The 24511-nt window shown below is 31.2% G+C and overlaps 4 protein-coding genes across 9 annotated transcripts; 3 read left to right on the top strand and 1 right to left on the bottom strand.

Annotated features, from left to right (window-relative positions):
• The first annotated feature begins 2173 nt into the window (after positions 1 to 2173).
• On the top strand, positions 2174 to 5995 carry LOC113852879 (haloacid dehalogenase-like hydrolase domain-containing protein 3). The gene is made up of 4 exons (XM_027483272.1): positions 2174 to 2341; positions 4289 to 4688; positions 4973 to 5179; positions 5603 to 5995. Exons 2-4 carry the CDS (start codon positions 4431 to 4433, stop codon positions 5897 to 5899), a joined length of 762 nt encoding a protein of 253 aa, XP_027339073.1. The 5' UTR covers positions 2174 to 2341; positions 4289 to 4430; the 3' UTR covers positions 5900 to 5995.
• Positions 5996 to 7829: 1834 nt separating this feature from the next.
• Positions 7830 to 11209, top strand: LOC113873342 (cationic amino acid transporter 5). The gene has a single exon (XM_027511424.1). It carries the CDS (start codon positions 8598 to 8600, stop codon positions 10365 to 10367), a length of 1770 nt encoding a protein of 589 aa, XP_027367225.1. The 5' UTR covers positions 7830 to 8597; the 3' UTR covers positions 10368 to 11209.
• Positions 11210 to 11272: 63 nt separating this feature from the next.
• On the top strand, positions 11273 to 15556 carry LOC113872886 (pentatricopeptide repeat-containing protein At4g20090). Of its 5 annotated transcripts, none has more exons than XR_003505921.1 (3): positions 11273 to 13730; positions 13879 to 14034; positions 15275 to 15556. XR_003505921.1 is itself a non-coding variant. In XM_027510765.1 (1 exon), the coding sequence occupies exon 1, from the start codon at positions 11479 to 11481 to the stop codon at positions 13405 to 13407; it is 1929 nt and encodes a 642-aa protein (XP_027366566.1). In that variant the 5' UTR covers positions 11273 to 11478; the 3' UTR covers positions 13408 to 15535. The 5 variants fall into 5 exon arrangements, 1 of the variants encoding a protein (XP_027366566.1); XR_003505922.1 differs by having other exon boundaries at positions 15288 to 15516; XR_003505920.1 differs by having other exon boundaries at positions 15248 to 15516.
• Positions 15557 to 16338: 782 nt separating this feature from the next.
• LOC113864636 (mitochondrial amidoxime reducing component 2-like) lies at positions 16339 to 20557 on the bottom strand. Of its 2 annotated transcripts, XM_027498588.1 has the most exons (8): positions 20412 to 20557; positions 20144 to 20293; positions 18856 to 19035; positions 17531 to 17622; positions 17386 to 17450; positions 17144 to 17246; positions 16713 to 16823; positions 16339 to 16639 (listed from the first exon to the last, which is right to left on the bottom strand). In XM_027498588.1, the coding sequence occupies exons 1-8, from the start codon at positions 20527 to 20529 to the stop codon at positions 16508 to 16510; spliced, it is 951 nt and encodes a 316-aa protein (XP_027354389.1). In that variant the 5' UTR covers positions 20530 to 20557; the 3' UTR covers positions 16339 to 16507. The 2 variants fall into 2 exon arrangements, with proteins under 2 accessions (XP_027354389.1, XP_027354399.1); XM_027498598.1 differs by lacking the exon at positions 16713 to 16823 and having other exon boundaries at positions 16449 to 16639; positions 20412 to 20555.
• Between the last annotated feature and the right edge of the window lie 3954 nt (positions 20558 to 24511).

Raw genomic sequence — 24511 nt, 5'->3', positions numbered from 1 at the left:
CCGCAGGACAACGCGACCATGGTTTTCTTTCATTGTAATTTTTGCATTTTCATCCTTTTCTTTTTCCTATTTACACAAACCATCGTTATACCATTTTCATCCCTCACGTTATGTTTCATTGTCATTACTAGACACCGCTATTTCTTTTTCACACACCTAACTAACTAAGGGCTCTTCTTATACAACAATTTATAAAAAATGTTATTTTTTCAATTTATTTCAATAACTTTTTATTTGACTTATTATAACTTTTTATATATTTTAACAAGTTTTAAAGTCAAATTTATAGTATAGTTCGTTGTGAATAAATCATGAATGAATAATATAGAAACGTGCAACTTCATGAAAAAATATATTAAAATATCTTTATCTTAATATTTAATATTCATTTTGTTTTATTATTACACAAATATAATTTAATTTGAATATGTATAATAATTTGTAATTGATCCGTATCTTTTCGGTGTTAACTGTCTGTTATGTTTCTTTTATCTAAGACAGACAGTTAATACAAAAAAATTAGATTATTTGTAAATTAAAAATAATATATTTTCTTAATATATATATATATATATATATATATATATATAAGACGTGATTTAATTTTTCTAATATATTGCAATGACAACAAAATAATAAAAACATGCATTTGAAAACAATTTCACGTATCAAAATTGCATAAGAAGTAATTTTATATATAAAGATTATATTTAAAATAAAACTTTATATATACAATATTAGGAAATAAATATGATATTTATTTTTAAATTATATGGTAAAATGAGAATTTAATTATAAATTTAAATAAAAATAATAACATTTGATGCCTGTATTAAAAAAATAAAATTTTGTTTAAAATATAAATTCTCATTAAACATATTTCTGTATCAGTGGAGATTTCCAAATATCAGAGACTTAACTTAAAAAGGGTACAAATGCAAATAACGACTAGTGCGGGGAGTATAAATGAAATAGGTGGCTCAAGATGCAGACAAGAACGTGAAACATCCCATCAATAATGGTTTTTTCTGCGTTAAATAACCGGTCTTGTTAAGCATATAAAAAATAATATTATTACATTTTTTATATAATAAATACAACTTATATTCTCGTTTTTATTTATTTTAAATGCTTTTATTTTTATTTATATAAAATTTTAAGATAATATTAATTGTTATTTTTTATTAATGTCTTTTTGTTCACATAAAATATTTATATTCTTTAGGTTGTTTAAGAGTAAAAAAACCATTAATAAAAGAAATTTTTTTATATCTTTATTAATTAATTCTAATAAATTATTAAATTTATTGACTTATTCAAATTTTTACAGATTGAAAAAGTCAAAATGGATATATTAATGTCTTTTCTAACAAGAATTTCTCACATTTAATTACTCAATCTCGGTTTTTAAAATTGAGGCTAATACTTTCATTAAATTATAAATTATCATGTTGTTATGTAAGATTTTTAAAATTTTTAAACAAAATAAAATAATATACGATACAAATAATAAATCATAAATTTTATTAAAAATTATATTATTGAATGTTATTAATTAATTAAATTATGTGATATTTATAATTTTTAACTACAATTTATGCTATATAAATCCTATTGAGTGTTGTTAAGCATATTTTTATTTATTAATATATTTCATTAATATATTATTGTTTACAAATTCTAGGTATAATAAATAAAATATTTATATTACTTAAAATTAAACAGAAACCAACTAATAAAAATAAATTAAAAAATCTACTAAATAATTATAATAAAATAATTAAATTCTTTAATCTATGATTTATTTTCTTAACAAACTATCTTTAATCACAATAAAAATAGAAAAAAAATTGGATCTGAAAATGTTATTAATGTACATTTTTAAAATATTTTTTAATTTCTTACCCAATACATTTAATGTAGTAATTAATAGGCATGGAATTAATAACTATTTATGAACGAAAAAAAATCAAATTTTTTATTATTTAAAATTAGTTTTTATTTTTTATAAATTATTTCAATTAAATTATTTAAAATATATAATATGTAAAATTTAATTTCAATATATTAAAAGAATATTAATTTTTTTTTTCTCTTACAACTATAAATAAGAAAAATAAATTGGGGTTGCTGATTTCCTGTTAAACGCAAACATTCTGGCTTGAAAAACAAGGAAACAACTTCACCGTCTAAAACCTCTCTCTCTCTCTCTCTCATTCCTTTATTTTTGTTCCTATGGGTTTGTTACTGTGCTTCCAATGACAGTGTAGCTGAAGCATCTTCTCCAACATTTCTGATTTGGATACAAAGCATCAAGCCTTCTCGCTTTTGTAAGCTTGTGGTACGAACGAGATTTATTTCCATGTCATCGTTAGAATTTGAATCTAACTCTCCTGTATAGGGTAATAATAAAAATATATATATTTTTTATAATTTGTTTTGTCGCTATTGACCTGAACACACTGCAATAGTGTATGTGTGTGTATTTTCCTGGAATCCTTTTGTGTGTGTTTTAATGCTGCATGTCTGTCTGAATCGATCTTGCCTATGTTGTTGCTCTGTAGTGTTTTGTTCTGTTCTAAATCCCATTCTTGTTCGGCATTTTCACCAATCTGATAGCTGTGTGACCTATGAGTACTCACTTCTTGTTGCGACTTCTGAGCTGGTTTAACCTTGTTGATTACACCAACTCCAATTTGATTAAAATCCATTTATGGTTTTACTTTTATTTTTGCTAGGTATATCTGGAACTGGAGATAAGAATTTGGTGGTTTTTTGGATTCAGAAGGGAACATCCTTGGGGTTTGTGTGTTTGCTAACCAACCGGTGAGTGAGAGGGTGGGTTGATTTCAGATTCAGGATTGTTGTGATGATACATATTAGAAAATAGATTACATCTTGGAATTAGTTGCTCGTGCTTTTCCTTTTTGTAATTATTGTTAGGTAATTGCTATGGCCAGTGGCGGATGTTGACCAAATATTTTAAGAGGGTAAGTGCTGTTAACATATGACTATGTGCTCAAGAAAAAAAATGGGGCTGGAGGGAGGAGGGGGGGGGGGTTGGCTCACCCTATTACCAAGAAGATTCACCACTGGCTATGGCATTTCTCTTTACCTTATGGGTCTTACGTAATTAAACGGTCTGTTACAGAGGAACTAGTACGGGTGTGTAGGAGATATTCTCCATGTCGTTAAGCTAATTTATGATTTGCATTTCGCTTGGCATGATTGTTAATTTTAACTTGAGAGTTGTAGCAGACAATGTGGTTTTGTGATGTTGTTCAAAGATTATCTTCATCATGAGAAATGCATGTCAAAATAAGATGTCCCTTAGGTTGCCAACCATAAATAAGGTTCATAAGTGACATTTGTCGTATAGTTTCTTGATTATACGACGACCAGTTAACTTTCTAAAAGCTGTTTTTGATTACCTATTTTTCAAAGATGTAACTTAATGCTATCATTGAACTTAAAATAACGAATTACCTATTTTTTAAAGATGTAACGTAATGCTATTATTGAACTTAAAATAACGAATTACCTATTTTTCAAAGATGTAACGTTGAACTTAAAATAACGGCAAGTGTTGACTCAAAGGAATATGTCTAATCTGAAGATCTTGTTTAGGTCTGTACATGGTAGGTGTTTGCTAGACAATTGAACATTGAGGTACCTATAAAAATTTATAAAAATAAATTTGAACAGAGGCAATATGATATTTCACCATCTAAGAGTAAATTCAGCACCTTGCTATTGTTTTACAACATTGGCAAATTGTTGGATGTGTTAAATCATTTCCACTCACAAAATGATTCCAATTCAAGATCTTTTTAATATCCCTTGATCTATATGTTCCTCTTTCATTCTGAACCATGTTACAATTATGGTTTAGTGGTTTCCTTATATTTTCTTCACATGTATAATAGTCCTTGTAACATTTATGGAAATATTTTCCTCTGCCATGATGAACACAATTTCTTCAGGGAAGGGCATGTGTGCTGGTATGGTGCTTTATAATCACTGGTAGCCTATTGAATCCATTTCTTTTTGTTTTCTGATTGCAATGCACATGTCTATGACTTTAATCATATTTAATATCAGACTCAGGTTTTGTTTAGTATATCACTAGTTTAATAATTATTTAAAATTTTCTATTATGTGCTATAATATCGTTTTGCTATGCCAATTTAACCCCTTGCTCTTACACCCTCTTTTACTTGCAGCCAAAAAAATTACCAAGCCAATTTCTTTCCAACTTAACAAGCTAATTTTGGAATCATTTATGCAGGCTTTAATATCAAATGTGAAGGAGTTAAATACTATACCCCATTTGCTGGTTCCTTGCAATTTATGCTGGTATTGTTGTACGCAAATTCTTCTGAACAGTCACATAGCTAACTAACGGCCTCTGCTTTGAAATTTGTGCTACCATGTCATTAATGGCTAGACTACGCTGTGTCACTATAGATGTTACCGGTACCCTAATGGCTTACAAAGGGGAGCTTGGTGACTATTATTGCATGGCAGCCAAATCTGTTGGCCTTCCATGCCCAGACTACAAACGTGTGCATGAGGGATTTAAGCTTGCATATAAGGACATGGCAAAGAACTATCCATGTTTTGGGTACGCAGCCAAAATGCCTAACATTGTGTGGTGGAAAACCTGTGTGCGAGATTCTTTTATCAGGGTAAGTTTTCTGTAAAGTCATTACTGTGGGTGTATTAATTGTCAAGATAGCTAAATTTTGATATTTACATGGGTGCACAAGAAAAGATAGCTTATTTAGTATGGCTCTAAATTTGTCTTCTGCAACAATGAATGTACCGAACTAACAAATATTTAACTCCCATCTTTGTTGATGTGTTCATCCTTATTAAAAGCGATCAAAATTGAGCAATGAGTTACAGATTCATGATATTTACAATCCTATATGTGAAAATTCATGAAAGAGAAAATTTGTTTTTCTGGCAGGCTGGATATGATTATGATGAGGAGACATTTGAGAAAATATTCAGACGCATATATGCCTCCTTTGGTTCATCTGCTCCATATACTGTCTTTCCAGACTCTCAACCATTTCTTAGATGGCTACGTGGACAGGGTCTTAAAGTTGGCATTGTGAGCAATGCAGAGTATCGATATCAAGATGTAATTCTTCCAGCTTTGGGTTTAAATGAGGTAAATTTCCTATGACTTTCCTAAAGTTTGCTACCAGACTTACAAATGAATATAAAAGATAAATCAACATTTACCATTGTCAGAGAGACCACTTAAACACATAACTATGAAGTGACATAATTTCACATTCAGAAACATCTGTGTGCGCCAGCATTGTTGTGCAAAAACACACTTAACTGGTGGAAATGTTAAGAGAGAATGGTGCACTTTCATTTTGAAACACTGATTATTGATTTATGATCTATGAATTAGAATGAAGAAAATTTTGTTGAACTGTAGTATTTTTGGCTCTAAAATGTACTACTCAATACAAGCTTTCAACGTTTTTCTGTACATTTGTTATGTGATTATATTAAGACATGTCTCTACACTTGTGCTGCTCGAGACAAGAATGTCTGATTGTAACGATGTTTGATGATGCAGGGATCTGAGTGGGACTTTGGTGTGTTTTCTGGTCTTGAAGGTGTTGAGAAACCGAACCCAAAAATTTATGAGATTGCACTTGAGAGGGCTGGAAACATTGCACCTGAAGAAGCTTTACATGTCGGGGATAGCATGCGCAAAGATTATGAGCCGGCTAAGAGCATAGGGATGCATGCGCTATTGGTGGATAGATTTAAGACACCAGATGCTGTGGAGTGGAGGAAATCTGGTGCAGTTGTTCTTCCTGATCTGTTGGCAGCACAAGAATGGCTGTCTTCGCAGAAGTCAAATTTATAGAGAGACTTTTTTTGCTCAAGTAGTATTTGAGTATCAATTTTCCCCTCTAATGATATTACTGTGACATGTGATGTTTCTCCGGGTATCATAATAGCTTGTGGCTGAATATTCCTCTGTAGAGCCATATTTGATAATCTGATGACTGAGAGTTAAATTCTGATGTAGCTAAAGTGTAACCTTTGTAATACAAATATATTCAAATGTTACTTTCTCTTCTTTGGGATTCTGGCATCTGTGGTTTTCCCTGGTTACTTGGTTTCCCAAGTATTTTACTTTACCAGTGGGAAAAGAGACAAGCATATCAAATTCTTTTTAAGTCACTAGTTTAGTTTAGTAATGAGGGATTTGAATAATTTGAGATCATGAATCATGACCTCATATTTTTTGTCATATTTCATATAAAGTATTCAAATCCCTCATTTTTTATGAGATCACGAAATTAACCTCCACTTTTGATTTCTTTGCCTGATTTTTGGGTCCATATCTGCTATAAATGAGGCTTTCTTTTTTTATGGTCAAGGAACTAGAGGATTTTTGTGCGGGATGCAGAGTCATAGACCTAGCATCCATTAAGCCCAATAGCATGGCTGGGTACTGTAACCCAAAAAGAAAAATCCATTGGGATGCTGCACCTAACACGGAATGACCCATTATCACCCTCGTTCTACATTCTTGCCAAGACCTTCCATGAACTCAAATTCATGATTCATATGGCCGTCTTTGTCTTGCAGAGTAAAAGTTGTAAAAGTCCTTTCATCGTGACGTTATGTATGGTTTTTCTGTCGACTACTTGCTTCTATTTTTTTATTTAATAACATAGTTTTAAGGGTTGTGTTTGTTTTTGGGTCTACCTATCAAGCCCTGTCATTTGTAGTGACTAGTTTGAATGAAGACAAAAGAATATTCACTTCAATCCATGAATTATTACGTGAATAATTCTTGTTTTATTTTAAGGTAGATTAATATGAATAAAAAAATTTGAAATAATAAAAATCAGAAATGATAAAAACATAATATTTATTAGAATTCTTGTTATTGGTAATGTACTTTTTTAATTTAGATCCATGGTCAAGATGATTTGATGTCATTTATGAAGCATGGCATCTTTCAATTATGCTGGTGGCCATGCTAATTCAATTATCTTGTTTTGCTGAATTTGGCAATCGATTGTTTTTAGAAGCAATTTTTATTTGGGGAAAACCTTGAAACGATCATAACTATTTGGACCTTCGAAAATGGTAGCGTTTAATAGGCTGAATACCATGATTCACCGTCAAATATTTTTCCACATCGAATCTTTACTAATAAATTTAGTGTTGGATGAATTTTGAACTTGGTTTTGAGTGATTTTAATTTTTGTAAATTTAACTTAAATTGAATTTGAAGTAAAATAATTTATATTTAGAAAATTTTATCCTAAAACCGAGCTTATAATAAAATTTAACATACAATTTTCAATCACATGTAAGAACTATAATTTTTCCTCCTCTTGCTTTTAGTCTGATTTGGTTTTAAGGTCAAAAATCAACGTGCGTGCGTTTAAAACAATCAAACAATTTATCTTCACACAATGACATCTATCTTTGATTATTCTTGCCTTTGGCGATGATAAAATAGAAACACAGCATGTATAGTAAATATAAATTGATAACCAACACAATATAAACAAATATTAATACTTTCTTCTTCTTATATTATTTCCCATCATTTGAGGTAACGTTTACTTCTTTTTAAAAAATATTAATATTCAAGTGATTATGATATGATTTTTTTTAAAGGTCTTTTATTAAAGGAGTTGGAGTGTAAAGGTAAATTATTTAAACATTAAAATTTAACTTAATTTGTGATCTTAACTTCAAATTTAAGTAAATACAAATATGTCAAATACGTATATTTCATATGAAAATACAAGTTAGTGAACTTGCCGGGGGTTATGTTTTGAAAGTGTTGCTCCCATACAAAGACAACCAAGACGTACAATGGTGTGATAGGATTGAAAGTGTTGCTCTCATACAAAGACAACCACGTCGATGTTCATAGTCTTCAATGGTGTGTTTGTTGACTTTTTTGTTTTTGAAAATTGCATGCTCCATGGGACAGGGAATGATGAGAATCAGTCGAGTTTTCAAATCATCAAGTGCCCCCAAATGGACATCCTACACTGACACCATCCACATTGAAAGATAAAAATATACCATTGATTTAAATATAAATCACCGTTAATTCTTAATTAGGATGAAAATTGATAAACTCTAGAATATCTGTCTTAGTAGACAAATTAATCGAGAATACCACATTAAGATTAAATTATTTTTTTAAAGTTTTGTTTTCTTCAATTTTTAAATACCAAACTCATATTAAGATACAAAATATTATACAAATTTTCAATTTCTTAGTTAAATTTCTTTTTAAGTGTTATAATTTTTTTATTTATCTATTTATTTCTTTTTCAGTCCTTCAAACAAGTGAAAATATTTTTATTTTTATTCATCCAAAAGATATATCATTTTTATTCTTTTTTTTTTAATTTATATCCTTGTTTCATTCATCTTGAGGAGGGTCGTAAATTCCACACTAACTGACAAGATAATTTAAGACACTTGGAAGGACCAATTCTTTACTTGAAAATAAGATATCTGCTTGTGTCCTAACCTGTCATTCACTTTCATATCCGCCTTAGGAAATACAGAGTTTTTGAATGGGGTCCAAAAGAGGCATGGATGAGGCTGAACCACAGAAAAGTTATTGGAGATTTAGCAAACAAGATTTCTTACCAGAAGAGTCCTTTGAAAGCTGGAACAACTATGTTTCTGCTCTTTCACAAACATGGTCAAGGTTCAAGGACCGTTTCTTCAGCAGATCAGATGAAACCACTGAGACAGAAGAGCTAAGGAAACAAAGTGAACATGAAATGAAACGTTGCCTCAACTGGTGGGACCTCATTTGGTTCGGTTTTGGTGCAGTGATTGGTGCTGGAATCTTTGTGCTCACTGGTCAAGAAGCTCATAACCATGCTGGCTCAGCAATTGTCTTATCCTATGTTGCTTCAGGCTTTTCAGCAATGCTTTCAGTTTTCTGCTACACTGAATTTGCTGTAGAAGTTCCATCTGCTGGAGGGTCATTTGCATATCTCCGAGTTGAGTTAGGAGATTTTGTTGCTTTTCTCACAGCTGGGAACATTCTTCTTGAAAGCATTATTGGAAGTGCTGCAGTAGCAAGATCATGGACTTCTTACTTCACAAACCTTTTGAACCGTCCTAAGGATTCACTGCGCATTAAGACAAATCTCAAAGATGGGTACAATTTGCTGGACCCTATAGCTTCTGCGGTTCTTATTATTGCTGCAGTGGTTACAATGATCAGCACAAGGAAAACTTCGATACTCAATTGGATAGCATCTGCAGTGAACACTGCTGTTATTATATTTGTGATCATTGCAGGGTTTATTCATGCTGACACATCAAATTTGACACCTTTTATGCCTTATGGGGCTAAAGGGGTGTTTCAAGCTGCAGCAATTATTTATTTTGCATATGGGGGGTTTGATAGTATTGCAACCATGGCTGAAGAAACCAAAAAACCATCAAGGGATATACCGATAGGCTTGGTTGGGTCAATGTCCATGATCACAGTGATTTATTGCTTAATGGCGCTTGCACTTAGCATGATGCAGAAGTACACAGAGATAGATACAGGTGCTGCTTTCTCAGTTGCATTTCAGAAAGTGGGAATGAAGTGGGCAAAGTATGTGGTAGCTTTTGGTGCATTGAAAGGAATGACCACAGTGCTTTTGGTAGCTAGATTGTCACAGGCGCGTTATATAACTCACATTGCACGTGCCCACATGATCCCACCTTGGTTTGCTCTTGTACATCCAAAGACAGGAACCCCTATAAATGCTACCCTCTTGATTACCATTGCAAGTGCCATCATAGCTTTTTTCTCTGGCTTGGATGTGTTATCAAGCTTGATATCAGTGAGCACACTCTTTGTGTTCATGATGATATCTGTTGCTCTTCTGGTGAGGAGGTACTATGTGAGAGGGGTCACACCAAGAGAGAACCTGTTAAAGCTTGTTATATCCTTGATGCTCATTATTGCTTCCTCAACAGGAATTTCAGCTTACTGGGGGCTTAGGCCTAATGGTTGGTTTGGATACACTCTGACTATTCCTGTTTGGTTCCTTACAACTCTTGGGATGTCACTATTTTTGACTCAGCAAAGGGTGCCAAGAGTTTGGGGTGTTCCTCTTGTGCCATGGTTGCCATCTATGTCAATTGCAACAAATATCTTCCTCATGGGGTCTTTGGAATCTGAGGCCTTCATAAGATTTGGGGTGTGCACCATGGTAATGCTGATCTACTACTTTCTCTTTGGCCTCCATGCAACCTATGATATGGCTCATCAACACGAAAAGATGCAATCTAAAGTTGACTACACAGAGACCATAAAGAATGCAGGGCCTTAGATAGTTGTACTCTAGAATTTGAACCCAATTCCACAAGTTACATGTAATTCTACGTGTTATTTTAGTCCTTGAATGCATAAATAAGGGTCTTATTACTGAATACAAATATATTAGCATAATGATCTTAATTTATTTAGTAGTCGCAGCAGTCGTTTTCTCTAATGGCACATAAAACATATATTATGCAGGGTGCTACAATTAGCAAAAATGCAAATCTACATAAATAACCGAAAGTGGATCAAGGTTTGATGAAAAGGATGTCTATATCAATGTTTAGCTTTATGCTTGGTTAACATCCGTAAGAAATGTTCCTGCATCATTAACAAGTTGCTGCCACTTGGTAATAAAATGCATGAATAGTATTTGAACAGGAAGTGTACTTAATACCGAATTCCACCTCCCCTACCCATTAGAAATTCAAAACTTAAATTTAACTTTCTAAAATCTCCAACAAGCCATTATAATAACGAAAATACTCAAATAGACAAAGATTAGGAGATTTATCATTTATACATAACTATTCACCACTACTTCAAAATTGTTTATAATGAAAAAAAGCGTGCACATTATCATCGATTTATCTCTTAAATGACGGGAATACTATTTGATTTTTAAAATAATGTGATTTGAACATCACATAATAAAAAAAAATAACAATTTATCCAAAAGAATTATCCGAATCTTTAAATAAAATAAACGTACAATTTATTCCTTAATAATGTATTATTTTTCTTGTTTTAATCTCCAGAATTTTTCATGTATATTATCAAATTAATAGCATATTTACCCTAACAAAATTATCAATTTACTTAAAATTCATTTTTTCCAAAATACACACATCCACACACACCAAAAAAAAAAAAAAAAAAAAAAAAACCTTAATCATCTAGCAGTGCCACCACCACAATTCGATAGAGTAGCACTACATGTTTCAATGGAAATTTGACCCTTTCAGCAATGAAAAAGCACGAACTTGAGAAGACAACATAACTAATCGTCTCCGACAAGACGATAACAACAACATTCTCAGAACTATAAACTCCACTCGCTGAGGTAGCCATTACCTTAACCAATCCAAACTCCACCTTTTTGGGTCGATCCATGCTATTCCATGCCAAAGTGCTCTACCTCTCCGATTAGGCTTCTCACACTCTCTCTTCGAACAACTCTCCATCTGGGTTTCTCCCAAACCCTAACACTTTCCTCTTACTCTTCTGCTTCCGATGCCCATCAACCCCTTTCACCTCAAATCTTCAAATCAGGTACCAAAATGGGTTCTTACAAATTGGGTGATTTATCTTTCTACTCCCTCATTGAGAATTACGCCTCTTCTTTTGATTTTGAGTCCTTGGAAGAGGTTCTGGATCAAATGAAGCGTGAAAGAAGAGTTTTTATTGAGAAAAATTTCATCATCATGTTCAAGGCTTATGGGAAAGCCCATTTACCTGAAAAAGCTGTGAACTTGTTCCACAGAATGGGGTGTGAGTTTCAGTGTAGGCAAACTGTGAAATCCTTCAATTCTGTTCTCAATGTGATTATTGAAGAGCGTCTTTTCAATCGTGCTTTGGAGTTTTATTCTCGTGTTACTGCATCCAAGAGTTTGAACATACACCCAAATGCACTCACTTTTAACTTGGTGATTAAGGCCATGTGTAAGCTTGGTTTGGTTGACAAAGCTATTGAAGTTTTTAGAGAGATGCCTCTAAGGAATTGTGCTCCTGATACTTATACATACTCTACATTGATGCATGGTCTGTGCAATGAGGGTAGAATTGATGAGGCTGTTTCATTGTTGGATGAAATGCAGATTGAAGGCACGTTTCCTAACCCTGTTGCGTTTAATGTGTTGATCAGTGCACTGTGTAAGAAGGGTGACTTGGCACGTGCAGGCAAGCTGGTTGATAATATGTTTCTTAAGGGTTGTGTTCCGAATGAAGTGACTTATAATGCACTTGTTCATGGGTTGTGCCTTAAGGGTAAGTTGGACAAGGCGGTGAGTCTCTTGAATCAGATGGTGTCGAATAAGTGCATGCCTAATGATGTTACTTTTGGAACACTTGTTAATGGGTTTGTCAAGCATGGTAGAGCTTCTGATGGGGCTCATGTGTTGGCCTCCTTGGAGGAGAGAGGTCGTCATGGTAACGAGTATGTATACTCGTCCCTTATCAGTGGTCTGTTCAAGGAGGGAAAATTCAATCATGCAATGCAGTTGTGGAAGGAAATGGTTGGAAAAGGATGTGAACCAAATACTGTAGTGTATAGTGCTCTTATAGATGGTCTTTGCCGAGAAGGGAAGCCAGATGAAGCAAGGGAGGTACTATTTGAGATGAAGAATAAAGGTTATTTGCCCAATTCTTTCACTTATAGCTCCCTAATGAGGGGTTATTTTGAAGCAGGTGATAGCCATAAAGCTATTCTTGTTTGGAAAGAGATGGAATATAATAGTTGTGATCATAATGAGGTTTGTTACAGTGTGCTCATTAATGGCCTGTGCAAGGGTGGGAAGCTTATGGAGGCCTTAATGGTGTGGAAGCAAATGCTGAGTAGAGGAATTAAATTAGATGTTGTGGCTTACAGTTCAATGATTCATGGCTTTTGTAATGCTAACTTGGTAGAACGTGGCCTAAAACTTTTCAATCAGATGCTTTGTCAGGAGTCAGAGTTACAACCAGACGTGATCACATATAACATACTCTTAAATGCTTTTTGCGGGCAGAATAGCATCTCCCGCGCTATTGATATTCTAAATGTTATGCTAGATCAAGGCTGTGATCCTGATTTTATTACATGTGACATTTTCTTGAAAATTTTAAGAGAAAATATGAATCCACCTCAAGATGGGAGGGAGTTTCTAGATGAGCTTGTAGTTCGGTTAGCTAAGCGACAGAGAACAATAGGTGCTTCCAAAATTATAGAAGTGATGTTACGTAAATTTTTACTGCCCAAAGCATCTACTTGGGCAATAGTTGTTCAACAGCTCTGCAAACCTAAGAATGTTCGAACAGCCATTAATGAATGTTGGAGCAGGCTATATTGCTGATATCTTGTAAGACATGCTATTCAATTACAATTTCCTTGAACCTTAAAAACTCTGGATACAGGGATTCTTTATCAAGGTCCTCAAGCATAAATGCATAATGCCTCAAACTTCCAGAAGGCAGATACAATGATACACGCCAGATACATAATTTTCCTTATCCTAATTTCATTTTGTGTGCGCGGAGATGTTGGTGTGAGCCAAACAGGTGACAAATGATTATCGCACCATTTAACCACTGCAGCTGTCTAAACCTCTCACTTGCTTTTGTCCATTCAAAATATTAATGTTATGCAACTTACGATGGTGATCAGAATCTTAAAACGGTAAAGTGCTCAACTATCATATAGTCAAGTGTATTTGTACTGGGCTCAGTCAAGGTTATTGATTGTGTATGCATGTTACAATTTCTTAAAATGCTGTCTGAAAATTTGGCCAGTAAATAATTTTATACAACTTGCAAGTATTTTACAGATTGCAATTGTGCAAGGCAAATGAAAGTAAATGATGATGAACTAGTGAACTGGATTGCTACTGATGCCAACATACAGAAGTGTAATTTTCTTTTGTGGGCATGTGCGGAGTCCATACATTGCTTTGTCTCTATGTGCAAAGGCAAAGAATGAAAGGGTGATTTTCTCATTATAGTTTTCTCTCTCTCAGACCCTGCCATATCTATTCTTCTTTGTAATTTGCTTGTTTTCCTTGCTCCTTTCCTTTTATATTTGTCTGGCACCCTGGGTTTAAAAAAATATCCAAGTTTCTTAGTGCTCGTTTGGTTCAAAGTTTAGTAGCCTTGATTTTAATAAAATTGATTGAAGCATTGAATGTAATTGATATACACGTATAAATTAATTTAAATCACACATTTTTATTGGAACGTATGCTTTTCATTAGAAAATGCAAGAATTGATTTTGTTAACTCCTAAATATCACAGTTGTAGATTTAAATTGAGTGGGAAAATTGTGGGGCTATGAGTGATGATGCCAAAACGAAAGTGATAGTAATTGTTGTTTATTCGATCATTTCATATATATATCAAGTTTCTTAAACTTCCTCTATTCCAGTAGTATAATCAGAAATAAGAAACCTTTTGTTGATACTTCATTCTTGATTGCTAATAACTTTTTTGTTAATCTAATGTATAGCTTTTGGCTTTTTACGCTCTGATTCGCATTATTAATTCCTTGAAGCATGATAGAGGTATGATGAATGTTAGGTTATTGTTTTGCACTTATTGTTAGGTTCTTGTTCTTCTCTTATCCAACTAGACCAGTGCAACAAAATTTTCAGTGTTGAACCAGGGTAAGCTTGTACGAGTGGATGAATATTGGAAGGGTTATTGGAATAAATATGACAAAAATAACTAAAACCATCTTTAGCTAGTTCCTTTTTAGGTGTCTCTTTGATGAGCCATGCTCAATGGCCTTAAATTTTCATTTCACAAACTTCTCTCACTTCAACTGGAAGCAATAGAAATGTAAAACATAATTTCCTGATAACTTCTGGATCTGTTACTTAGTACATTGAATCCTCTATCAAAACATTGTCTTTTGTTGATTAAATTGGTTTGATCTTTTATTAATTAATGTTAATATATTGGTAATGATATACTCTTCTTCAAGTAATGAATGACATGCACATTCTTTACCCCGGAATTCGTATCCCTTTTTTCATCACTTCTTCGTCATGGATTAATGGGGTTTTCTCTGCTTTTATCTTGTTCGTTTAATTGTGTCAAGACTGCTATTTATTTGTCCTGCTTTATAATTTCCTCTTTTGTTCAAAACTTAGTAACATATAAATATTTATTTTGTCATCTTATATTATACTATCTGACAGGATTTCAATTTGATTATCAATTATTAGCGGATAATTACAGAACAGGGCCTTGACTTGGAAGAGTTGAACCAAAGGCTATCGCTGTTGAGTTGGTACGGCAGAGTAAGGCATCTACTGAAGGCTAGCAATCTACAAAGGGTTTCTGTAAACTAAGTAACATTTTTCATTGATGAGCAAATTTTCTTCAAATTGCATTCATTGCCTCTACTTGTTGTGAGGACGTACCCGTTTAATTTTTAAAAATTCTGCTACCGTTTAACATATTTAAACTACTCTTATCACGCTCTCTCAATCACAATTGCTCTCTATTCAAGATAAGAAGATAATCGCACCATTGTTTGCTGCGGATTAACCTTTACATCATCTGGTCACACCAGCAATACTCAATCCCTCTCTTCAAAGTACCTTCACCTCTATTTTATATGGTTCAATGCATCTGCTATCTCATTTTGATAAAAAATATTTTAAAATATATAACTTCTATTTTTATATTAATTAATTAATTTTACAACTAATTTTATGAAATAATTTCAATTTCGATAACTACATTTTTAACTTTTATTTTTTAGCTTTGAACTTATCTATCCACTAATATTATCAAACACACCCTTCATTATTACTTGAGTTATTTGATGACATTAGGATATAATTGTTAACTAGACATAAAAAATAAATCGTTAACATAGGTCTGAAGAGACAATAAAAAACTAATAAATAATATTTTTTTTAAAATTATAACATTTAATGAAAGGAAGTTTTATAATATTTTATAATTTTAATAAAAAATTATTATACTTAAAATTTTTATCATATAATCTTTAATACATATTAAAAAAATTGATTAAAAAAATAAAATATTTACCAACTCAAATTAAAAGAGAATATATTAATAGTAAGGACTATTTTATGGTAAGAAGTATACTAAGCCGAATGTAGATGCATTGATAATATTTTTTTAATAAAAATTCATCACTTTTGATTTCTTACGAAGCATTTGCTAGTCTGTTCCATACCACGTTTGGAATGTTTCCCAAACGTAGGGAATTGGCGACCCAAATCACTCTGCTCTTTGATAGAATACACGAGTTGATGAAACTAATGTGTTTAATATCTTTCGAAAATCATTTAAAAATTACTTCTGAAATTTAATGTTAAATTAATTCTAAACATATTTATTTCCAAAAATAAAATTCCTGAAATCACAATAAAAAAGTGATGCAAATAGCAATTCCCTACATAGTTTTTACACACTGTTTCTGTTTAAGCAGCAGCTTCAACAACAGAAGAGACCTTTCGGAGAACATACACAGGATCTCCAACCTCAATGATATTACCATTCCCTTCAGCTGACAAATCCTTCGAATTCCATACCAAATTCTGGCCAAAGTAGATCTGTAGAAGCACTTCACATGTCATTTCACATCATTAAACCAAAGGAATGTTCATTCAAAGCTTGATGACTCACCCGGCCTTTATTATTGTGATTTGGCCTTATGATTTTTCCTGACCTAAACTTCGATAGAGTTATATTTGGTTCAGGTCCAGCTTTTGCAGTCTCTTGATTGATTGTAGGTATCTGATCATACAAATGGAATCAATCATCCCAGTTAGTAAACAAGACTATGTGCATGGTTGGTTCATCTTAATTTGAAACAACAATTACTTATTTTTGCTTGCTTCCTGAGAGAAGTTCTGAAAAATAAGCAATTACTCTTCAAATTTTCGTGTTTCCAAACATGCACCAAGAAATTACAGGAAAAAGTATATTTGCATGTGTACTAAAATGTGCATATTATCCATGTGATAGATATCTGTGTAATACATGCAATTATAGTGTAGTGAGAAGACAAAGAAACACACAGAGCATAAAGGAAATTACGAGGTAGAACTTTTCACCTTACAACGGTAGCACAGTTTGACACCGAAAAATGAAAACCTGTTTATCTTAATGTCAGTCCATATGTCCTCAGAAAATGGTTCACAACCTTCAACAAGAATACTGCACAATGAGTCACCCAAATGTCAATTATGTGATTTAACAATCCATTAAGATTTCAGTAGCTTCTGGTCTGAATAAATAACAATGATTATAAAATAATATAATTGCAGTAGACCAATACACATTGAAAAACCAATACTTGGGTCTAAAGCGATCAATAGGTACAGGCTCCTTCAGCTGATTGTTTAGTTCATCCAATGATTCCTGAAAATCATAAATGACAAATAATGAGTATAGATTCAGCAAATAAGAAAAGTTACACTTCATTTTCCAGCTGGATTAACCTGAGAAGCAAGTAGGAATTGATAACCATCAGTGAATAAGGTCTGCTGTTGTCCCTTAGCATAATCAGGATCCACTGGTCTAGTTTCAGAAGCTGCATTTGGAAACATTGAAGAGGTTTGTTCAACTCAAGAGTAAACACATTTTATTATGTATGTATTACTGGAAATAATCTGGTTTTTAAGCCAAATTTCCCATACAAGATATACACTAACACAGAGTTTCTCCCTAACAAGGAGTCTCCTTTAACACGCAACAAACATTATCATCCTGTTTGATTATTTGCCTTTTGGAAACACATGCTTTGCAATTGATGAAATGGAGTTCCAAGGAGTCTAAAACGCAGAAACAAACAGGTCGTAAAGCTGTTCAATGGACAACAACATTCCATATCATGTACATATAAGACACTAATACTAAACAAACACTGATAATTCAGGCCAAGTGGGTCTCAGTCTGCCTCTTATACCCTCTCACAAACTTTCCAAGGCCTATTAAGGTTCATCGTAACTACATGGTTTTGAAATATTATACTGGTCAGAACATACGTTTAGTATAACAAAAAATTAACAATAATATATAAATGAAGAAACAAATTTATCTGAAAAACCTTATTCTTACTTAACCATAAAACGGTGACTCTCATTGACTCCAAGAATCATCTAAAGTTTCAAATATATTATTATTAAAACACAACACTACATTAAACAATTTTACACAATAAGAGTTCAAGGTTGGAAGGGTTCATGAGTTAGGAGTGGAAAGTCTGAACTTTTAGTCTTACCATAACCCGGGAAGTAGGGACTGCAAATGCAATAGTTAAGTTATGCTCATTGTCAGTCAAGATACTAAGAGTAAAAGCATATCAAAAGAGTTTCTTTCCTGAATATGGGTGATGGGGTCACAGTGGTTGCAACATGCCTGGCGGGACATCTATCTCCAGCCACAGCAGCTGCTAGCAACAACAGCCACAGAGCTGGTGACAGATAACCGGGTTGGCCTGCCTTGTCATTCAAAACCAAAAGAAGAGAGACAACATAGCAGAAAAGGAATATTAAAAATGGCCAACTCTCATTCACAACATAATTGGTTTTATTTCCATGGATCATGCTTGACTACTATATGCGTTCAAGACGATTTAGCATGTATTCATCATAATGAATCGATGCATTTTGATATACAATGCCCAAATTTAATCCCAGCGATGTTCACATGTTCTCAAAACAGTTATATTTCTTAAACAATTCATTACATGTTTAAGGTAACACATGTAGATATTTTCGTTGTTCTCATTATCTCAAGGTTTCATAATTTTTCAAAGACCTACCAGTATTGAAGCGGACCAGGCGACAGGGTTTTCCTATATAATCCGAGAACCACTGTGATGCTTCAGCTCCCTCATCCCAGGCAGACCCAGTCCATTCCCATACTGAGACACCATCTGCTACTTCGTTTTGTTGTTTACTCAAAGAAATTTTGAGAGTTTGCATCCCAGGTGCTTTCACCACTGTTATGAAGTAAAACTTTATATTCAGTTACTAAAGAAAGGAAAAAAGTGATAATGAAGAATGTGCAAAGCAGAAGTTCGTCAGCATTTCAACTACTGTGTTTTTGTTTAAAAATTAACAACACGGGGAAAGCATCTGTCAAATGAGAAATAAAGTTTACACACCATATTCAGAACAAAACACATAAACTGAAACTACAAATCATGTTAAAACTCCATAACATATCAAATGAAAGCAAAAAAAGTGATCACACAAAGACATCCGTATTGGCCAAGTATATGGGGTCAGAAAGTATTCCTTATAACGACTTGGGTTAACCATAAATGTCCAACGTTGTAAAGTTCATTCTCTAGTTGTCCGCTCATGAATGTGAGGGGATGTAAAGAAAAGATCCCATGTTAACAATGAATATTGTCAAATAACTACTTATAAAGACTTGGACAATCCTCCCTCTTGAGCAAGCATTTGGGACTGAGTTAAGCCTTGTCCATGTTCAATTATACCAAAAACAATAATGGAGCACACACAAGAAAGCGTGTAAATCAAGTCAAGAGGGTCCAGCATCAAACTCGTATGCAGAATGCAGAAAACCAATGCGAAAAGCATAGAGAGAGAGTGCAAGATAAGATCTTCTTATAATGGTTTAACCAATGTGAACTAACTAGTTCCCAAGATGATTCATTTGATATTTTCCACTATCAAACCAAGCTTTGTTGTGCACATCAAGCTAAGGCATGGCTGTGTTGTGCACATCAAGTTAAGAAACAACAGGGTGCCACTTATCCTACATCAAAAGACATCTACTTTCTCTTGGATCAAACAATATTTTGAGGGTCCTTTAAGAGAGATGAGTGTGTCACATTGCTTCATAACAGATTTTGATGATTCTTTATGAATATTTTGGTAAAAACAAGGAGGCTGAAGTTTCTCACAGTATGCATGTAATAAGCTGAACCAAACACTCACTAATAATTTCTGATATTTTTTTCTTAAAAAGAAGAAAAAGAAGAAGCACAGGTGCCAATCCATATCCATATAATAAAGAAACTAACAAAAAATCATCATATGCATGAGAAGCTTATTATAGATCAAGAAAATGTAATCTACCAATGCAGGAATCTTGTGTAGGTTCCCAATCTTCAACAAAAGCATCAGGTGGCAATTCAACCTCAACCAAAGCAAGCTTTGGCTCAACTCTTTGTGTGAGTGCCTTCCCTAAGGAATTCACCAACATCCATTGTCTATCCCATCGAAATCCTGCCACATAATAATATTACAAAGTATATACATTCAACTAGAAACAAAAAAGAAAAAAGAAAAAATTGAATAAAAAGCAAAAAAAAAAAAAAAAAAAAGTGGGTATGTATTTGTGTACCATATGGAGTGAGAGGAGCATGAGAAACAGAAATTCCACGGCATGACTTAATTGGGTATATGAAAATGGCTGAAACTTTAGCTGAAGGTGTTGTTGGTGCTGATGCCGTTACTTCCATTTTGGTTTGGTTATTGAGCAACCTGAGCAGTGTCACTAGTTTAAATACCTTAATTTTATGTATATACTAGGAAATTTTTGCATTTTCGGGACCAGCACTTGGTTCTAACCAATAATTATCTTACACTTTAATATTTTAGATATGTATAAAAATGTAAGTAGTTGATATTAAGTAATTTTGAATTAAATTTTAAATATTTTATTTATATATATATATATTAAAAAAATTTGCATATTTAGGGACCACAACATAATCTCAACCAATAATTATTTTACATGTTAACATTTTAGATACATATAAAAATATAAGTGGTCAAACCTATTAAATTTTAGATCACATTTTAAATATTTTACTTTTTTATGTATATGAAAATTTTTTCATTTAGAAACCACTGCATGGTTCCAACTAATAATTACCTTACATATTAATATTTTAGATACGCGTAAAAATGTGAATGATTGAGATCACATAATTTTAAATTACAATATATATATATATATATATATATATATATATTAATAATTGCTTTACACATTAACATTTTCAATAATTATCTTATACATTAATATTTTAAATACGTATAAAAATCTTAGTAAACGAAAGTACATGGTTTTAGATCATATTTTAAATATTTTACTTTTTATGTATATATTGAGAAAATTTTTCATGTTCATATTTTAGACACGTGTAAAAATATGTGTGACGAGATTACGTAGTTTTAGATCTCAAAATAATTTTTTATATGTAAAAGTTAGTAAGATATAATGTTTTAAATAAATTATAAAAAATATGAATTGTTAAAACTATAAATTATTATGGCATTTTTTATATTTTAAAATTTTTTATTATTTTTTAAAAAATTGGTACTAACGATTTTCAATTTTTAAAATTTTATTGACAATTTTTTATAATATTTTAAAAATTATCATTGACAATTTTTAAAATCCTTAATTTTTTTATTCTTTTATTAGTAATTACACGAAAAGTTATCTATGACAAATTTTTAATTCATATTTTTATAATTTTTTAAAATACCATATTTTGATCTCATGTGTTGCATCATCTGTGGCACAAGAAATCCACACGTGGCACCTCACTTTGCAAGTACACACTTATGAAGACACGTTACTTTAGATAAGATTTTTTTTTGTGTGAGAGAGAGATCAATATGAGCTTTCTTTTTAAGTTTTAAAGTTTCTCTACAATTACAAACAAAATTTTATGTATTTAGTAAGTTTATTTTCAAAGTGATAAGGTTTTCTAATTATAGATAAAAATTTAACTTAATGATTATAAGTTATTAAGCTATTTTTTTTATTTTTAACAAAGTTTTTAAAATATAAAATTAAATACACTTTTTTTATTTTACAATTAAATATAATTTTAAATAAGTAAATGATTTTAAAATATATTTTTAATTAACATATTTAATTATAAAAACTTATTTTAATCATTAATTTTTTTCATAATTAATGCATATTTAGTAAAATAATATTTTTTCAAAAAATATTATTTATTAAAAATAAGTTTAATAAAATAAATGATTTTTTTGACAGAGTAATCTTTCTTTAGCTAAATAATATTTTTTTTTATAAGTTTAAGACAGTTGCTTATTGAATGCTCGAATTCTAAATCATCAGTTAAGGTAGAAAAATCCACACGCTTTAATGCTGTGAGGATATTAGTTATAGAATTAAAAACATTTTTTTTAACCAAAAATATAATAGTGCTCCATCCTTTTTAATACTTTTTAATAAGATGCAAAAATATATTTATATTTATATTTATAATTAAAAAATATTTATTGTATTAAAAAGTTAAATTTAATTAACTTCAAAAGTCAACTCAAAATAGGAAGATTATTTAAGTTTTACATTGAATATTTTTATTATATTTATAATCAATATAACCCATCTTAACATACTATTTCACACTTCAGAATGAATATTCAATGTGTAAAATTAAACATTTAAGTGTGTCCAACATTAAAATTAAATAAATTATGATACTATATTAAAATTTTAATTCAATTCACTCTTAAAAAGTAATTGAAGAAAATATGAATATTCAAGCCATAGAAAACAAATATTTGATTATATATTTAATCAAAATGACATATTTTAAAATGTTACATTCTCTCTCCGATTTATTTTTTAAAGCATATTAAATATAATCAACAATAAAAGAATATTTATAATCAGTGATGATGATTTATTGTTCCTCTTTAATACGTTTTTTAAAGTAAATTTAATAATATAAAATATAATAATATATTATATTAAAAAAATATATTAAGTATGATCAATAATAATAAAAATATTCATAACCAAATGAATTTTTGTTGCATCCTTTTTCTACGTTTCCTCAATCAATTTCTTTTCTTGTATACCAAAATCTGTACGTTTCTTAAATTAAATGTTATAATTGTAAAATTCAGATGGTAGATATGATGATGTAAGAGAATTGAATTTCTTTTTTCATTAAAAAAAGAGTACCATCCATTCTCAGCAAAAGAAAAGGAAAACACGCAACCAGCTAATAAAATTATCCAAGATATTTTTTTTTTGTAAAAAACAAGTAATTATTTTAGTTTTTAAAAATTATTTAATAAAACGCTTTAATTTTTATATTTAATGAATAAAAAAATAAAATATTTATACTTCTAATATTGAGAAATTATTTAATATTTTTTTTAAAAATAAATTAGGCTTGTTGAATTTTTTTAAGAACTAAATTAAATATTTAATATTTTAAAAATTATATTCATATTAAATTCTGACACTTATTTTATCCATTTATAAGAACTATAACTTTTATGAAAATAATAAATTCAAACTACGACTATTATTTTCCATAAACAGTGAGTGATACATACATCAACTTGTCAATTTACGACCCAGCTATAAAGATCCATCAACTTTCAACCTTGGTCCAATTCTTTGAACCTTATTACATGAAAAATTATTTATTAAAAAATGAACCCTAGGTTTGAACACTTTTTGCTACCTCTCAACATTTTTTCAATGTTTCTAATCCCAACTTTGTTAAAGTGACTTGTTTTAATTGGCATGTCATATATCTTATGAAAAGCTGATCATATTACTTAACAAGGATCCAAAGCAAGATAAAGTGACAATTCAACTGAGAAAGGTTTTGTCTATAGCTCGAGGGAACAACATTTTGGTCACATATTACAAGAGTGATTGAAATTGATTGCTCAGCTTTGGAGGCATGCATTGTTTCTATTGAATATCACTGATATTTAATTGTTTGACATGGATGTGTGAAGGGTCTTCATCACCATCCCAAGAAGAAAGAGTAGTCAGATATGGTACGTTGTGAGGTGATTTTTAGTGGGCTATAGGTAAATGTGAAAGAGATGTCCAGTGTTCAATCTTACTATTTAATTTTATTAAAATGTATTATTTAATAAAAATTTATGATATATATTTGATGGCTGGGATCTGTAAAGCATCTCTTTTTGTATTGACATAGATCATAATCCTCCTTTGAAAATATGTCATTAGCAAATGAATTAGAATATAAAAATTTATTAAATTATGAATCTAGCATGATAAATTGAAAACTTATAACTTTGGACAATCATACAATGAATCTTGCTTACTTACAATTTAAAAGAAGTGTGAAAAACGTGTATGTCTACATATAACATGTAAAATGCAATGGAAATGATGTTGGGACAACAAAAGAAGAAGTGATAGCAAAATAAGATTCATTTTCTTCTTCTCATTTGTCAGCTGGAGAATTTGAATAATGCATACATTGTGTTTAGTCTACAACTACCCACAAATGCACCCAAAATTCAAAACTCAATTCAAACATGGTTTAATCAATAAAAAATCATTTTATATTTATAAAAATTAGTACATTTTCAATACGTTGCACAATTATTATTAATTTAAATTTAAATTTTAAAAGGGAAAATCAATTATTTGATTTTTTTTTACAAAAAAATTGTTAG

Source organism: Abrus precatorius, unplaced genomic scaffold (genome assembly GCF_003935025.1).
Source record: "Abrus precatorius isolate BTA unplaced genomic scaffold, Abrus_2018 Scaffold10, whole genome shotgun sequence".
Taxonomy (NCBI): Eukaryota; Viridiplantae; Streptophyta; class Magnoliopsida; order Fabales; family Fabaceae; genus Abrus; species Abrus precatorius.
Note: the sequence above shows the minus strand (reverse complement) of the source record. Positions and strands in the feature narration are given on the sequence as shown.